We start from the raw sequence: 19,162 nt of genomic DNA on the forward strand, positions 1-19,162 counted from the left end.
ACAGTGTGCCCATGTTTTTATGGCTGCCTCCTTCAGGATAATAAGCCGTGTGGCAAAGCTGAGATAATCTCAGACTGCTTTCTTGAACATGACACTTAAACGGCCTCCACAGCCACCAGTTCTCAATCCAGCAGAGCGCCTTTACGAGGTGGTAGAACAGGAGATTCACGTCATGGATGCGGAGCTGCAAAACCTGGTATGGATGTATAATCATATTAAAAAATATTTTCCCAGAATATTAAAAACGAATCCCGTGACTCAGTAGGTATGACACAATCCAAAGTACACCAGCTTCTAATTTGGTACAAATATGCAGTGAGTCGGCTGTTAGGCGACATGCCTGAGCAAATGAAAACATGTTCTCACACTGTTGCATATCTCTGTGAGCACGTGTGTGTTTTTAAGAGCTGCATTTTGTCAGTAGAAGTAAAAGTAAAATGTCGTCAGTTCTGAAATTCATGTTACACAACGTTACGCCGGTCCACAACACCGGCGTAACATATGCAGCGCTTTTTGTTTGTGCTGCTTTACCTTTGAAGTCCAGTATTTCTGAGTCATCCTTCCTGCTTTGGTTACACTGTGAGTCACTATTTTTACCGCTGTCACACACTCGGTGGTCACACAGTCCTCCTTGGGGGTTTTTTTGTTTTCAACAGACAGTTTGCAGAAGTGCTCCAACAAAATGTGCTTTCACTCCTCTACACTAGTTGTTCAAGTCTGCAGACATGTGGATTCATTCATAAGTATCTTCCACCAGAGCTGCGACATTAGATGAAGTTATGATGCTTTGAAAAGGAATTTAAAAGGTTTTTACACGAAGCATATTCTGGGTGTGCCAGCTGAGACAGAGTCAAAGAGAATTATGTGCTTTATCACTACAATGCTTCCAATCTTGCAGTTTAAGCCGTTCACAGCCGTACACTCGCAGTAAGTCAGTCATTAGAAAGTAAAGAGAAGCACCACACGAGCATTAAGTACCAAATATTTTCAGATGAATCCTGAGGAAGTCAGAGTGAAGAAGATGATGTTTCTGTATTATTTCTCTTGGTTATAAAGGACGTTAACAATGCAAATATCTGTGTGTGTGTGTGTGTGTGTGTGTGTGTGTGTGTGTGTGTTTCTGTCAGTAATATAAATATATGAAATACATTAACAGTTAATTAAACAGGTAATGAAACAGCTCAGCATTGTCATTATGATGTGCGTCACATATTGTTGTGTCAGTTGTGGCCCCTGATACTCGAGCAGTTTGTGCCATTAGCGTTACTCCTGTGTGACAGGCTCACGTTCATGACAGATGCTCGGACGCATTACTAGAAGTGAAAGTTAGCGCGCGGTCAACACGACAGTCTGTGTCGGTTTTTCAAATGCAGAAGCTCCACAAAACCAAACAGAGCTGAAACTCCTCACATGTGATGTTGTTATTGCTTGTTGTAGAGCTTTCGCTGAATAGTCACCTTTTATATAGACGCTGTGAGATTTTTCTAGTATTTGTGTCCAGCTACACAAATGTGTAATTAACACAGGCGCTTTCATTTTTGTCTTTCCCAGCAGCAGCTCTTAAAGTAACAATCACTGATTCAGTGTAATGCCAAGCATGTGTTTGCATACGTATGTGTGTGTTTTGGGCACGGCAGATCTTCACCTGAGCTCGAAAATCCTGTTTGTGACGTTGTATTCGTAGGAGTCTGAAGCTGTAACTGTGTGCATGACACTGAACTCTTCCCCAATAGTTGCTGCTACTCGTGGGTAATGTGAGGCCTGACTTGTGACAACACATGGGTTTGCATTTGCATTCAAACAGTGTAAATATGCTTGAAGGCGGGGATACTATATCCAATATTTGCACATTTCACAAACAGATATGATTTATAGAGGCCCTAGTTTCTCCAAAGACACTGAAATTCCTCCTTCCTTTCCAAACCTGTCATAAACTTTGGAAAACAGCAAGAGACAGAGTGCAAGACAGAGAGCTGGAGGTGGTCAAACGTTCATAGGTCATTTGGTTTGTTCAGCACTGTGTTGTCCAGATCCCAGCAGACACGACAGCCACATGTGTGTAAAGTGGAAATGTTCATTCATTTAAGACACATCTTTAACTTAAGCCAAAAATAAAAGGAAAAGATCAGCAGTGGGCATCAACAAAAGCACTCTGCTAACACATTATAATAAAAATCTCTACACCTTTTGAGGGGACAGCAAAATAATTGGGTTCCTCAGCATTACACAAAAACCTGAACATTGCAAACTAAGTTGCCATACTTGGTTAGTTTGTCCTTTGTGTTTGAAATTAGAGATGGCACGATACCACTTTTTTATGTCCGATACCGATACCGATATCATAAATTTGGATATCTGCCGATACCGATATGAATCCGATATAGTGTTTTTTAATCAACAAAACTGTTTTTTAAATATCTTGCTGCATTTTGTATAAGTTCATACTCAAGTTTAAAACAACAACTACACTAAAGCTATTCTGTTATAACTGTATGCAAAAAAAAAAAATTTCATAGTTCAGCAATACTGATCAATCTAATAAACTTACAGTTTTTTACAGACGCTAGGACACATTTCCCAATACTTAGGTCACTTTTGCAAAACTCTTCACACAATCCTCCTAACTGACCGTCAGCTTGGCAAAGCAGTTCATTTCACATTCAAAATGCACTACAACTACCAAAACACTTCATTCAGGTCTCAAATAAACTCATTCTTCCAGAACACTAGCAAAGGTTGACAGCCGACAAACACACTTTGTCACCCACAAAACAATGACCTAAAAACACTAACAACATGTAGCATTACACAGTGTTTTCTTGTGTAAAACAAGGACACATCTCTGTTTATAATTTCAATATATGTTACTGGAATGAATCAGACATCATGCAGAATTCGTTACAGTTTTTTTCAGTCGCTAACAAGCGTTTGTCCAAACAGTTGTCACATTTGCAAAACTCTAAACACAATTAGCACAGGATCGGTCTGTTGTGGCCATACCATTCACACATTTCATGTCGTGTTCACCCAATATGCAGTCAGTGAACACATTTCCACGATGCTTACATTTTCTTAACAGTCAAGCTATACCTCCCAACAAAATTATGGACTGTTTTTGTAGTATGTACGAATGTTAACACACAACATCCCACAATAGCAAAAACAATATTCTAAACCTTAGATACAGTATAAAAACCTCTGCTTCTGCAATGATATCAGTACAAAACCAATATCAATATCAAAAATATATCTCAGCTGATAATAAACAAACAATTGAATAATTGACACACAGCTGATTTATGTTGGGTAAATTGGGCCAACCACAGCTTCTTCCATCCTGGCTTAGACTTGAGGAGTGATGTTTTTGGAAACAAAAAAAAGACAAACACTGTAATGTCTGGTCGAGGAAGAGTAAGAGCAAGGGGCCCAGGGAGAAGAGCAGGCCCAAGGAGAGGGCAAGGTAGAGGTGTGAGAATGCGTGGTGGTGGCATTCCAAGGGCTGCAAGAACAGTAGTCAGTGATGAAATTCGTGCCACTATCATTGACCATGTAATCAACCATGGTCTTTCACTAAGAGAGGCTGGTGAAAGAGTGCAGCCCAATTTGAGGCGGTCAACGGTTGCCTCCATTATACGCATCTTTCAACAAACCAACAGGTAAGTATTGCATTTTACATGGATTGTTTCTATTCTCACTTGACATGTCAATATGGTCATACAGTAATGCATATGTTGAATTTTCTGTCTTTCTAAAGAATGCAACGTCTTCCACCCTCTGGGGGAAGAGGAAAGCTCCTCAGTAATGATCAGGAGCTTGCCATTGTAGAAATGGTTACTGCAAATAATGCAATAAAACTGCGTGAAATTCAAACTAGAATTGTGGCGGACCATGAGATATTTGACAATATCGATAGAATCAGCCTCACAACCATTACGCGGACATTGTCCAAACACAGAGTGTGGATGAAGCAGCTCTACACTGTTCCCTTTGAGAGGAACAGTGAGAGGGTCAAGGAGCTACGACGACAATATGTCCAGGTATAGTGTATATTCAATCCAATGTCCAGTTCTATAAGCTTTGCACTTTGCAAGTAGGTAACCTACACAATACTAGGTTACAGTACAGTATGGTATACAGTAATAACATGACTTACATAAACTTTGTTTCAGAGAGTTATGGAATTGGAGGCCAACCAGGCCCCTCATGAATTCATATACATCGATGAGGCAGGATTCAATCTGGCCAAAAGGCGTCGACGTGGACGAAATGTAATTGGAAAAAGGGCCACAGTTGATGTGCCAGGACAGAGAGGGGCAAACATTACCATGTGTGCAGCAATTGCAAATGCAGGATTACTCCTTCACAGATGTCAGGTTGGACCCTATAATACAGAGCGCTTGCTTGCCTTTCTCAATGATCTCCACCAGCGCCTGGTTCCAGAGCAGGGTCAGGAGGGTGAAAACATGAGGACCTTTGTAATTACCTGGGACAATGTGGCTTTCCATCACTCGCAAGCAATAACAACATGGTTTGAAGTCCACCCAAGACTGGTGAGTCTCTTCCTTCCACCCTATTCACCTTTCCTCAACCCCATAGAGGAGTTCTTTTCTGCATGGCGGTGGAAGGTTTATGACCATCAGCCACATGACCAGATGTCCCTCCTTGAAGCCATGGATGCTGGCTCCAGGGACATCACAGTTGACGATTGCCAAGGGTGGATCCGACATACCAGGCGGTTTTATCCCAGGTGCATCGACTTGGATAACATCAGATGTGATGTTGATGAAAACATGTGGCCTAACCCTGAAGATCGCAGAGATTAGATGCAAATTTTTTGCCTTTTTTTAGCCCCCCTCCCCCCCTTTTTATCTTGGCTTTTTGCTGTTGTTTTTTTGTTCAGAATGCTCTTGTGTGTTTCATGGATATTTTGTTCACTGTAAGCAATACTGTAAAACTTTCTCTGTCCTATCATACCGTGTTTCTACTGTACCTCCTGTAGTAAACAGTAGAGAAACAAAAATGCTTTTTTTTACTGGAATGCTTTTGAATGTGAACATTACTGTACATGTGGACATACAGTTACCAACCAAGACATTTCTGGTGTCAAAATGGTGGATTGCATGTTTCGCATGCAAATACCTGTAAAACTGAAACATAAAAGTCTATGCAGTTTTTGTAATGTCAATAATAGCCAGTATTTTGAAACAAGGTGTACTTTGATTGACTGCATGTACCTTGTGAGGTGAAAACAAGTGTTATTCTTTGACAGACTAATTTCATTTTGAGTCAGATTTATAGTGTTTTTGTACAGTTAGTGTGTGCAGAGAAAGATGTGTTCTATTTTGAAATGAAGAGTTAGTATATATTTAACAAAATGTATTTTTGAGAAGAAAATTATCCATTTGGCCAATTGTGTTTTGTAGGTGTGAGTCTGTGTTAAGAGTTTAGAAAAAGTATCTGAAGTATGGGTAGGCGCTTGTTAGCGATTGAAAAAAACTGTAATATTTGTTTATGTATTTTTATGTTTTTGCACTAAGTAATCCCAAAATACAAGAATTTGTATACACACCATCCACTGATACACATACAATAGTAATGCTAATCTATTCGGTCTTCTCCATTTGGCCACATCACATCTTATGTCATCTAGGGCAATACACCTAGGAAAGAATCTCCTGGCTGCCAGAATTGAAGGAGTTGAACAATTGAAGGAGTAACACCTGTGCAGATGTTCATCTACAATGAGAATCAGCTGTGGCTGGTTAAACTGCATTTTTAGATTTAAAATATGTTTCAATAAAATATTGCTGTTGGATTTTGCTGTCTTTTTAAGTTTTGCATTGTGTTATTGTTTTGGCCATAAGTTTAACAGTTTTGAAAACAGTATGTAAGCACATGCAAAATGTCCTGTACGTACAAAGATTTTTGGCAGTTGTTGTGTCTGAGTGAGAAGATAATTCATGAAATTTGAGAGATGTAGTCATTGAATGCATTTTGTGCCAAAACAATGATAACTGGTCCTCAGTTTAGCCCACATAGACTTCTGTTGTGCTCACTGTGTGAGGAGTTTTGCAAACGTGACCTAAGTATTGAGAAATGTGTCCTAGCGTCTGTAAAAAACTGTAAACCTGCACCATCCTCCCTATTCTGGTATTTTAAAGAGTACTTAGCGTAAATATTAAGCAACCTAACTAATAGGGTTCCAACTCCCAGCAACAAAAATAAATAAATAAAAAATAGGGAACCACCCCTCACGCTCCACCTCATGATGCTTAATCGACGTAATCAACCTTAATTTGATGCAGTGTGAAAAAAAATGCACAGAAATCAATTATTTTTCAAGAAATATTAAATAGATTCAACATCTTTCTTCAACAAAATTGCAGACTGCACAGATGGTACCTTCCCAAAGTAAAAAGTACTATAGATTACTAGGGTATATATTATACTTAATAGTTAATGGTAATGGACTTCTATTCATTTTGCATCAAATTAAAACTTTGGGTGTCAGATAATTATTTATTAAAAGCTCGACATTTTAAATGAGAATAAGAAAGAAAAGTATGTCTTTGTGCCCCCTTTTCCCTGTTAATGCCCTATCGGCCCCCCTGGCTAAACTTTGCTAGATCCGCCCCTGCACAGTTACCAGCGTCAGCTGTAGAAAAAGATCCTGGTGTAGAAAGTAATATTAAATAAATTCTAACAACAGCTGATCAAGCTTAAACGTGCTGCTGTTGTTCAGCCGCTGGTTTCCTCTTTCTGGTGCAAAGTGGGCCAAAAACAAACAAGAGAGACGGACTCGCGACAGAAAAGCCGATCAGCTGATCGTTAAGCAGTTTCATGATTGAAGTAGCAGCCGGAGAGCGAGAGGCAGTCGCTCGTTAAGCTTAACGCAGGAATGCTTTACAAACATTCAGAGATGGACTTACACACTTGCTTTACTTCTCTCGGGATAACTTTGTCGGAGATGAAATGCCAGGTTGCTAGCGAAGCTCCAAATGCTATCCAGACCACCGACAGGTCCCGCATGCCACAGCCGCTCTATCACGTGATGCATACTGCTCCACGTGCTAACGTTCTGAGGTGAGTTACGGCGTGTTGCAAGTTTTGTGAGGTGCTTTCGTGATATTTAATGGATCGGATTACATTTTTTATTTTTCTCCGATATCCGATCCAGTAATTTAGGTCAGTATCGGACCGATACCGATACGTAATATCGGATCGGTCCATCTCTATTTGAAATAGAGTCTTAAATAACCTCAGGCAGGCTGTGGCCTTTAAATGATGCTCAGTTGGTACCAAAGGGACCAAGTGTGCTAAAAAAAATCATTACATCACCAGCAGTAGCCTGAACCGTTGATACAAGGCGAGATGGATCCATGCTTTCATGTTTTGTTTTGTTTCATTCATCAACCAAATGTTGCAGCAGAAATTGAGCCTCGTGGGAGCATTTTTCCAGTTTTCTGAACCATAGCCTCAGTTTCCTGTTCGTAGATGACAAAAGTGACACGGGCATTGTCTTTTGCTGCTGCAGCTCATCTGCTTCAAAGTTCAACATGCTGCGCATTCAGACTTCACTCTTCTGCATACCTTTGTGGTTATTTGAGTTACTGTTGCGTTCCTATCAGCTAAAGCAGCCTGGCTATGCTCCTGTGACCGCTGGCATCAACGAGGGATTTTCTCTCAGGTAACGGGCCAGTTTCAAAGATGGTTGTGTCGGGAGAATCCCAGAAGATCAACAGTTTCTAAAATATCAGATGTTTGGCACCAACAACTCGGCCACTTCCAAAGTCACCTTTCTTCCTACAAGTGTAGATGCACTGAGTTGCTGCCATACGATGTAATTTGCACTTACTTGCAGTCAGACAGATGTATTTAATAAAGTATGTTGAGGTTCTCTGGATGTGAGAACCATATAAAGTGAATACATGACAAACTTTTTATTTTCATCTTTTGCTGATTTATGCTGAATAAGTCTGTAATCTGATTTAATTTTGAAGCTGGCCTTCATATGCGATATAAGTCCTTATTTTTAGAGCAAAAGGGATGATTTACGCAACATTTCCCATCTGTGCCTACATCTGTTTGCCCTAACATTTAGAATAAACCAAAAGACGGCATTTCTGAACATATGTGAAATTTAATTGGCTTTTCAAGAAGGCATAATTACAGCACAGCTGTAGAAAAAGACGGCCACACAACGCAGTTAACAGTTCAGGTTTTTCAGAAGGTTGAACCAGCGTGCTAATCAGCAGGAATTACAGATCTGCAGAGGCCTCTGCTTTGGTCATACAATGTGCGCTGCCATGCAGCATCATGTACATGCAAACCACATGACCCGAGTCAACCCATATCTCAACAACTGAAACGAAACTGGATGTCATTTACAACCAGGCTATACATGTACCTGTTCTGCTTCTGCACAGGGCAATACATTCAGACCGCCGTGTGAGGTTTTAAAGCTTGAAAGGATGTTAATGCAGTAAAACAGTACATCCGGCTTGTGGAAAAATAAAAATGGCTGTGGGTTTGTGGTTGCTAAGAGTAAACAATAGGCATTCGTTTCAAGCATGTTGATTGTTGTAAATTAGAGGGAGACCTGACACATAAACAGGGCTTTTGGGGAGAACAAGAACTACGTCTATGATACGCAGTATCGAGTGTTTACTTTGGAAAGAAAGGAATTTACATCTATATGGACCGAAATCTAGAGAGTGGGTTTGAATAGTTCGCTCTTATACCTGCATTTAATGATTATTATTAACTGCCTAAATCTATACTTAATTCATATTGTCCAATTTTTATTTTTTTTTTGCCTGTCCCGTTTGGCTCTTTTGCCCTCAGAATTGTTGTCTAAAGGCAAAGAAAGATGCCCAACGGATTTACTTTACCAAATTGACCATCCCAGCCTTGCCGTAATGGTCCATTTGATTCACCTTTTATTGTTTATTTTATTTTCACTTACTGAATACGGGACAGACTTGACTGGGGGAAAGAAGGGGAGAAAGAAAGAGGGAAAGAGAAACAGCTGAGAAGAGGGACGGGGAGAAGGGCAAAAAACAAAAACCAACAGAATGAGCAGAGAAAAAAAATGCATATATCAATCACCTGGATCACCTGCTGAGAAAGAAAAAGAAAGCAAGCAGAAGAGAACAAGAGTAATAGAATAAACAACATCACAATGATATATGGGAATATGACAGTAAATACTAAATGTTAAACATTATTGTGCAGCACATAAGATCAACAGAACACAGTGTGCTTTGAGGTAGGAGCCAAAAAGGGTGTAGTTTGTGGGTGTGATCACCCGTGTGTACACCTGTGAGCATGGACGCGCTTGTTTTTTGTTTTTTAAAAGGTTCCTTCATGTAATGATCTGCTAGAGGGTGTGGGGGGGCCACAGCCCCGTCCTCCAGGGCGTGAAGCAGGTATGGAGGAGATCAAAACTCCAGACATCCAGAGGCCCCCAGAACACAAGAGACCAAGGAAGACCAACAGAGGGGCAGCCGCGCCACTGTCCCAGAAAGAGCTGAGGAGAGTCCCAGATGAGGGCTCACTCAGCAGCCACGGAGCAGAAGCCAGGGGGGGTTGCAGTGACGCATATTGTCCAAGTTTTACAGTGCGATCCACACAGGGTTTACTTATTTTTATCAGACTCGTTGCCCAATAATATAATTGACTGGAAGCGTTTAGTGCTTGAGGCCCATTAAATAGCCTAAATCATCCCAAAGTGCTCTCAAGCTGCAGTACTTCATTACAGACGGTCCTTTTAGTGCTTCTTCTTGGTGCAATCAATTCTGCAAAGGTTTATAGTATTATAATCAGTCATCACTTAGCATTGATCATCAGAGTTAAAATCTATAGACACTTAGCTTCAGTCGAACTGGATTTTCAGGTATTGCATGGCTTGTTTTGACTGGTGTGGGTGCCAAATGGGTGGTGTGTGCAACATTTAACAAGACTACAGTCCAGAGTCAAGCTGAAAAGTCTGCAGCAAAACTTTATGACAAACTGATGGTTGTTAAGAGACTTAAAACCACCAAAGTCAGTGTAATGATGACAATGCGGCGGGGTGGGGGTTGGGGGGGGGGTGGTGGGGGGGGGGGGGGGCTATTTTCCACCATTAGTCCTCTGGAGATGAAGATAAAGCAAAAAAACAACAAAAAACTGACTGAAAATACAGGAAATACTGAAGGATATAAAAATGTATATATTTTACATATTCTTCTGGAATTAACTTAAGGTTTCTATATCATGTCATAAAAGAAATATTGTACACATTCTTATATTTGCTTATTTAAAAAAAAGAATGTCCTTAGATATTTAAAAAGACATTAAAGTTTTATGGCTTTAAAAGTCCAAAACTACACAGGAACACAGGTCATCTCAGCCTAACAAACAAACCACAGAAGGTGTAAACGGCTCCACTAACTTGTCTCTCAATTTACAATTTTAATGACGTCCTTTACAACATACATGGCATAAATACTTTACAACCAAAGAAAAGTCATTTGAGCCCAGTCAGTGGTTTAGATTTGACCAGGAAGTTTTCCTAATCAGCCTGCAGCGCTTGTGTTCGCAAAGGGAGGTACAGTCTATTCAGTCGTATCGTCTTCAGGTCCTGAGGGCCTACTGTATGCCAAACCTCCAGCTGGAATCCAGTGTGTTGCAACATCATTTTACAGCTCTTTTACTGGTGACCAGCTGTTTCATCAGAGCAGCATCAGCCACTCAGCAAGCTGAAGCGGATGTTTGAATAAAGAAAAGTTACACAACAAGTCTGTCTGCGTGATTTGCTGCAGGTCATAGTTTTGCACAGGTGAACTGAAAAAAGGAGACAGACTGTCCACCAGAGGCCAAACTACTCAACAAGAAGTGACTGAAATTCTCACACCAAGTACATATTTTCTGCACAGTATAGTTTCAAGAATGCTTTGCTAGATCTATTGAAAGCATAAAATAAACATAAAACCGCGTCCTGCCCAAGCGAAGCCGCAGCTTTACAGTGCCCGACTTGGAACGAAATGTCACTCTTCTTGACTAGTTCTTCCACTACAGCATTCCTTAAAAGCTAACCAGGAAGTGAACTTAGTGGAAGAATCAAGCAGATATACAGAAAATCATATTGATGTCACACTTCATATGGTTTACTCCCTCGCAGGCTTAAAGGAGAAATGAACAGCCGTGCACGCCACGCCGACTTGTTTTAATCAGCCATTCGAGTGCAGTGTCACCCGTGCTTACGCAACCCAGAGGATATGATAAAAAAAACACAGGATGATTCCCATTATGGAAGAATGGGAGGTATGTGTCCAAACATGATCAAACCCTGACAGAACAGCTCGTTTGCATTCATTAGGGGAAACAGCAGTGCATGAAGATCCCTATCTCCATCGAACCAACTCCAGCAGTGGAGGAGTTGGGGTGAAATGTCTCTTCAGGAGACTGCTTTTAATCTGAGGACAAACACAACCCACTGAGACCAACTGGAGACATGTGCAGCTTCTCTTTCAAGTCGGCTCCAGTCTCTTTTCATAAAGATCGTTCAGATCTGGACAGATGTTCTCAAAAAAAAAAGAAAAAAAAGAAAAAGTTTTCAGTTCTTGAGTAAACCCTCATCATTCTTCATCTCTTCTGAGGGAGGCTGGCTGTTGCCCGTGTCGTGCCCAGAGCTCAGTGGCTTGGAGTTGGCATTTGTTGACCTCTGCCGACGAGTGCCGTTGCCAATGCAGCGCATGAGGTTCTTAAAAGTTGCCCACATTTCCTCATCCTTGTAAGAGTAGATGCAGGGATTCATGACAGAGTTGAGTACAGCCAGGAGCAGGAGCCAGCGCTTTAACTTCATGACGTGACAATTCTCACAGTTAAGGCCATCCATCAGCAGAACCACCAAGCCAGGAGTCCAGCAGATCACAAAGGCCCCTGAAGAGAAAGAAGCAAACTGCGTCATCATCTACTGTACGTTTCCTTTCAAAAATGTGTATAATTTTTGCACAATGGCAGTCTGAAAAGTCGCATCTTCAACATTTTGCAGATGAAACTTAAATAATAAATGTCTTATTATACAGTTATGACAAGACATTTTGGACATTTATTATATGAACTAAAATATTGATGAAAATTGTTCTAAAGAGGCGACTTTCAGCTTTGATCCTAGCAAACGAACAACAAAAACTGCATTAAAGATTGAGGAATTACGTCCTTTTGTTTCCATATTTTAAAACCTTCGTCATGAACAGTTTGAAAAGGCAAAAACAAACAGCAAACAGTCTTCTTTGTTTTGCCTTATCATACTACTTTATCATCAGCAAGTGATAAATCAGGTTAACCTGGTGTGACTGACTCTCCCACTGCAGATCGTTTCATTTCGTTATCTTTTTAAAAAAGGGTCATTTTCACTGCTTTGGTGTATTCAGCTGAAAGAGCAGAAAGTGTAGCTTTGCACACTTCAGAGCTTATATGGCTGCTTCTGTCTTCTGGCACATCATCAATGAACTCACTGCCTCTGGAGGGTGTGCATGCTTACGTCATCTCACTGCCTCCGCCATGTTTGACACACCTTTTCCGATGCTTCGACTCAGAACAAGACCTCAACAGTTCACTTCTTTCAGAGGAACCGGTACAGCCGAGCTCCGATTCATCTGTCCACACGCCTCTTTAGAGCTGTGTTTGTTTTTGGTCATCTCTAATCTTTCCTTTCTGGTGGTTTTTCTTTACAATACATGCTGCGAACATTCACTTCTCTCTTCTGCAGACTTGCAGGCATTTTTATGTTACTGAGGTCACCGGTGTGCTCCATCTTCTTTTCACACTATGTTAAACTTTTAGTTTGGTTACTCTTATTAATTCCTCTCGTGTTTTTTTTTTTTGTTTGCAGGATGCTGCATTTCACTTGGGCCAGTTCGTGACAATCAATGTAAAGGCTTAGCAAACAGACTGAGGTGAGCAGAGGAAGCAGGAAAATGAAAAAAGATGGTTGCTGAGGTTGTGTGGCCAGAGATGATGCAGGGGTCGGGTGATAGTTACGGTTTATTACTCCAAAATGAAGCCAGTCTGCATTTTTCCATTAGCATCTTCTTGGCATAATAAATGCTGCTGGGCTGAGGGGGCCACTTGTACATATTTCATTTATTTATTTGCTTCTGCCCGACCTTACGTCACGATCGGACCTACATTAACCAGAGGTTTTCAGCAGACGGTAAACATAACCACAGCCTGTAGATTTTTGGATGCTCTGTATAAACATTCAAACTTCCACCCGGTGTCCGATTGCTGTGCACATGTGGAGATCAGGAATTGTGCAGAAGTTATATTTTACACAAATGGAATTATGTGTTAACAAACTTCACTCCTGAAGTTAAAGCACAGAATGTAAAAGAACCACGTTGCTTAAATTCAACCTATTCTAGTCGAGAAACAAGTAGACGCAGGTTGGAAACACAATGCCATTATTGTGCTCAGTACTTAACTGTGTGTAGCAGATAATGAGGTGGGTCATGGAGGCACTGAAGCAGCCATCTACTTCAAACATGTTTGGGCACAAAGCAAAGCAACTAAAGCTTTTCTGGAAATAAAACGAACCAACAAGCATCAACCTGTCTGCTCTACTAGAGCATCTCTGAGCTTTATGTCAACAGCAGGAGAAAAACATGTTTTTTGTTTGGGTTTTTTTTACAGCTCACCATTTCTTTTGTCAGACAGAGAATAAAACTCGTTTTTGAGTTTTATTCTAAAACTCAAAAACGAGTTATTTATATGCAGCCTTCTTCCGCCTGAATTTGTTTTCATCATCTTTGATGTCCAAAGTAACGTGAACCAAACTGTAACTGAGATTCCATCACCGTGCAGATTTTGAGGTATTCTACAAGCTCAAACTTTTTTCCTCTTAAATCTCTTACAAATAAAAAGGCTTTAGAAGCCCATGTTTTGAACATCTGCTCCTTTTGCTATTCATTTGTCGATTTGTGGTTACGCTTAAAGAATGAAAACAAATCTGCCGGGAGTATTACGATGCTTCACTTCAAAAGCAGGCCCCAACACACTGGGATGTGCTACATTTAAACAGATGGATGCTTAAACTACAACAACTGCATGCTGACAAACTAGTGCCATGAAGCGCAATTATGAAAAAAGAAGAAGAGTGATTCCTGACGCTTACTTGTTTTAAATTTGAGTGAATTTATTGTATGAAGTCGGAAAGATTATGAGCAAAAAAACAAAACACCCTAAAAACAATCTTCGAACCTGTTACAGGCCGAACACTGAGAGAAAACAGGGACAGCTGTTGTTTCCTTTTACTTCTAAAGGACAGTTTATGCATTAGCATATTCATTCTTTGGTGTGACAAAGGCCATAGCATTTCCAGTCTTTCTGCAATCAGTTATTTTACTGCTTTTAACAAAGCATGTGTGCTTCGTACGCATTTCTGAACTGGTTTGCCCTGCTGCCGTTTTTGTCTGCACAAGCAGTTTTCCCTTTACCTTGGACCTGACTCCATGCCCTACAGGTTTTGATAGTCCAATTGTTTCTTCCATAAGAGCTTCATTGACTTTTTCCCATAAAGCATAATCATTAAAATAATTGTGTTACATACTCTCCAGCTACAGTTTTAAGTAAGTAAGTTTCTGTGTTAACTGTTGAAGCTTATTGCTACTGTGAGCAGCGGTGGAGGGCTTTAGCCCTGTGATAGACAGGAGATTTATACCATATCTCGCCCTATGAAAGCTGAGATAGGTTAAGAGGAAGAAGGAAATCAACAGATAAATTAACATACTGAAGGGACGAACCTACACTTGTGTGATTACACTTCAAGCCATGGAGAAGTGCATCTGAAAGCAATCGCCGAAGTCCCCGAGTATAGGTTCTTTTTCTTTTTTCCCTTTTTTGGGTAGGGAGGAGGGGACGTTCACTGAAAACCAGTGCGGTGTGGTGGATGGTACGCCACACAGGCTGTGAAGCAGTGTCCTTGCAGGAAGAGATAATTACACAGCCGTCTGCAATAAAGTGTCTAAACAGACAAACATCTTCTACACTACATTCAGCACTGAGATATCTGCCCGTGTGAGCTGAGAAAGATCAACGCCGGACCATTTCTCTGTGGTGTGACGCTTCAACCTTCTCTTTTATCTGAAGAGCACACAAAACAAAAAGCAATCACACTGAACGCTGAGGAACTCGTCTGACCTGCAGCGCTATCAGAGATGCATCAGTCCAGCCTGCATTCCTAGCTTTGGTGACTTACTATACACAGACTGTGTTATACAGTTCTGTGCAAATGCTTCGAGTTCTCTTTTAGTTTGTCTTTGGACATTGGCTGCTTTTTCAATCAGTTCATTCCAGTCCTCGTACCTGACCATTTTCAAAGGAATGTTTTGTTTATTAAGCCAACTAACACTGAGGCAGCTAACTCAAGGGATAAACGATTGTTGTGTCTGCTAAGTTTTCTGCTATGCATAAAGAAGCTATTTTAAATTGTATCTTTAGGCACTTTGTTGCCAACAGCCTGTCACAAAAACAGTTTATTCCTGAACTGAATCTGTGTAAAATAACAATGATAACGCAGTTTGACGGACATAAAATGGTATGTTTGGACCACAAAGGTGATTTACTAAGAGCTGTTAGCTGGGGGGAAAGGATGTGGTGTGGAGGAGGAGGTCGGGAGAGAGGTGCAGCAGCGAGTGTCTACAGCCATCTGTAAAACACGGTGGAGGCTCTGCCATGGTTTAAGGCTGCCTGTCAGTCAATGGTGTTGGGAATCTTGTCAAGATGTCAAAACACTTTCAGATTTTGATCAACCATTCAACCATCTGGAAAATATCAAATTGGCAGTGACGTACTTGTTATCTAAAACATGCTGCCAATGCAGTAAAAGCATACAAGCATAGAACAGCACACAATGGCCGCCCCAGAGCCTCAAACAAAATAGCTTCAAATGACCTTCAAAGTCTGGTGAACTATTCCTGAAGACCATTTAAAGGAATGACAAGCGAGCTTGTCTAAGAGAGTTCAGGCTGTGCTGAAGAATAAAGGTGGTCATACCAAATAATTAACTGTTTTTGACTCGTATTCTAAATCTCTGTGCACGTTTGCACACGTTTCAATGAATTGCCGCCCCTTTTCTAAGCCAAATGTACAGACGTGGGGGGTGGCTCAAGACTTTTTCACAGCACTGTACTTAAAACAGTGTAACTTCCAATGGTCTGTAGTTGCACTGCAGTAGAATATCCTTGTACACTCCTATTGTACCGTTTACAATAGAAAGCACTGGTCTGATTTTATTACTGAGCCTCTATTGAAAGGTATCCTCTTGCAAAACGCCAACAAAGGGAGCCAAGTAATGATATCCGAGGCCCTCGTCTAAGATGAGTCAACTGAGAAGGGGAGAAGGTATTATGACAAGCGTTGTACCACTAAATCATGAGTTTATGTGCCAGCGGTTAAAAAACAAGAGGTATTTCTTATTACTCTGAGGCTACAGCTTCTCAGACGTGAGGGCACTGAATGGCTGCTGTTTGGGCGAACGCAGCTAATATTTTTTTTGCCCCTTTTATAACTTGCTTTTCCATCTTGTCAGGAACATCTAGATTATAATCAAGTATCTTCAGCAGAGACTCCAAATTGTTTCTAAAGTTTGTGACAACTTTAAAAAGCACAATAGTGTTTTTATGATCCGCTGATCAGCGATACTCCTCAGGGAACTACTTTATGAGTAGCACCTACCAAGCACAACCAAGACCGTCTTCATGAGCTTCATGGGTGTCCTCTTGCGGTTGATGGAGCCGGAGGTGTGTGGCATGAGCATCGCCGTCTTCTTTTTAACGTAGGCGTAGATTCTCAGGTAGATGGACACCATGATAAGGAACACCACCAGGTTGGAGACAGACCAGAAGATCAAGTAGCTCCTGCTGAAGATGGGAGCGAGCTTGGAGCACGTGTTCAGGTTGCAGATACAGTTCCAGCCCAGACTGGGCACAGCCCCCATGAAGATGGAAATGGCCCACACCAGCACAATAAGCAGCGTCACCCTCCTCTTCGTCAGGTTGCTATGAACTTTCCAGCTCATAACAGATATGTAGCGCTCCAGAGCTATGACTAGCAGGTTTGCCAGTGAAGCTGAGAGACTGATGTCTAGAAGACCTTGGCGGATGAAGTAACCAGTGACAGTAAGTTGCCGTGACACCTCGCCCGTGTTGAACATGAGGTACACGTACGCTATCCCTGCGAGGAAGTCCGAGGCAGCCAGGTTGGAAAGGAGATAGTAGAAAGGATAATGAAACCTTTTATTGGTAATGACAGCAGCTATGACCATGACATTGGAGACCAGGATGAAACAGCAGAAGATGGAGCCCACAACCTGGACCAGGATGAGCTGAGTGGTGTCCCATTTGTCATCACCTCCGCTCTGGTTGTAAAAGAACTTCATCGTCTCATTGTAATGACAGGTGTTCTGTTCGGCCATTTTAAAAGGCAGGTCTGTGAAATGAGAAAACCAAGACGTTAAAAGCAGAACTTTTCATTATCCATGTCAATACGATGGACTCTTTAAACCTTTTGTCTCATGTTGCATCTATGCAGTCTTAGTCACCAGCTATAAAAAAGCACAACTCATTAATATCATCTTCTACAAATTTGTTGTGATGAAATCTCTAGACTGACTGAGTTTTTTCTCTCCCCCTGAGCCATAGGTGTCAAACAATTACATATGGCCCGTGAAGCCATACCAAATTACTATCAGAGCTGGCCTACTGGTATTACACAGCTAATATATATATTGTTTAGTATTAAGCTTTGCTTGATCCATATTCAGTTTTTCAGCAAAACGTGTTTGAGTCCATAAGAAAAGATTCATTCTTAAATCTGGAGGAATAAATATATTTCAATAAATATTAACATTAGCCCGCGACTTTGTTCCAGTTTTGAATTTTGGCCCACTGTGTATTTGAGTTTGACACCCCTGCCCTAAGCCAAGGAAGAGATTCATTCATTTGACTCCAAAACGCACACAGCACAGCCTGTTTACCGGAGCCGCTCTGATTGTACAAAACTAAACTCACAGTAAACCCTCATTACTAAAGCTGAAGGGCATGGCCATATATTAAAAAATCAGAGTGAAAATCATATGGACCCCATCTGAAAGTTCCATGTATGCAAACATTTCTTAGGGTAAACGCTGCATACATGGTAATAAACCAGAGTTGACTGTAACACGGTGCAAGGTACACTTTTCTTCATGACTCCTTTGTTCACTCAAACTTTACTACAACCGGTCCGACTTGGAAACCAGTGGGCAGCAAAGCCAGGGGAGGAGATTCTAACAGCGGGACAGACAAATGATAAGCACTTGGAGAAACCACAGAAAAACTAGTCAAAACTAATAAGAAGTTAACAAAAAAGGCAATTACAGGAGATCGAGCAGAAGGGAAAAAGAGCCAGGTGGGTTTACCTGTGGGAAATGTTTGTCCTTTGAGCGTCAGCAGACTTAAAGTTGCGAAATCCTCAGTTGGACTTAATGAACATGTTTCTCCTGTAGCGCTGTGCGTCCTCGGCTGAGGACGGAGGGAGGTGACTTCACTGCGCCGCTGCCAGGACAGAGTGAGAGCAGAGCGTCTTCCTCCCCAGGTCTCAGCAGCGTGACGCAGAGGGCGTGAGCGTGGAGCCACCCACGCTCACTGCTGTATTCTTTGCACGAGACCCCGCGAGCGCACGATGACCAAACGAAACCGATAACAAGTCAGTGATCTGAATGAACCAGAAGTTTATCAGCTAGACTACGTGACAGCTGCGGATACAGTTACATCTTAACAGTGTGACGTCTTATTCGCGTTTTCAGTGTGAATAATGAAACATTCTAACTTTTTGGCTTTTAAAATCAGTCATTTGGAGTCCCTGTCACTTTTAACATGTCCATGAATTTTTACCAGGTCATTCACAAAAACATTTCTCCTTTAAACTCATCTGGTTTCATTCCTATAAGCATCATAATATGTGACGTTTAACCTGTTTTTTTAACCCTTGCTCATCTAGTCTCATATACACTGGAAACGTAGCGCTGGAAGGACTCCGGCTCCTAGACTGAGCTACAGAAGACTATGTGCGGTAGCTAGAAGCAGCTCCACCTTGAACAACAATACAACCACTTAGCATTAATAATAAATATGTCTGA

General features: G+C 41.2%; 1 protein-coding gene across 1 annotated transcript; it reads right to left on the reverse strand.

Annotated features, from left to right (window-relative positions):
* Window positions 1–9,980: 9,980 nt before the first annotated feature.
* Window positions 9,981–18,636, reverse strand: lpar3 (lysophosphatidic acid receptor 3). Its single transcript, XM_082506908.1, has 3 exons — window positions 18,443–18,636; window positions 16,720–17,472; window positions 9,981–11,922 (listed from the first exon to the last, which is right to left on the reverse strand). The coding sequence occupies exons 2-3, from the start codon at window positions 17,456–17,458 to the stop codon at window positions 11,597–11,599; spliced, it is 1,065 nt and encodes a 354-aa protein (XP_082363034.1). The 5' UTR covers window positions 17,459–17,472; window positions 18,443–18,636; the 3' UTR covers window positions 9,981–11,596.
* Window positions 18,637–19,162: the final 526 nt, after the last annotated feature.

This window comes from Aulonocara stuartgranti, assembly GCF_965226115.1.
Source record: "Aulonocara stuartgranti genome assembly, chromosome: 15".
In the NCBI taxonomy this organism is placed as follows: Eukaryota; Metazoa; Chordata; class Actinopteri; order Cichliformes; family Cichlidae; genus Aulonocara; species Aulonocara stuartgranti.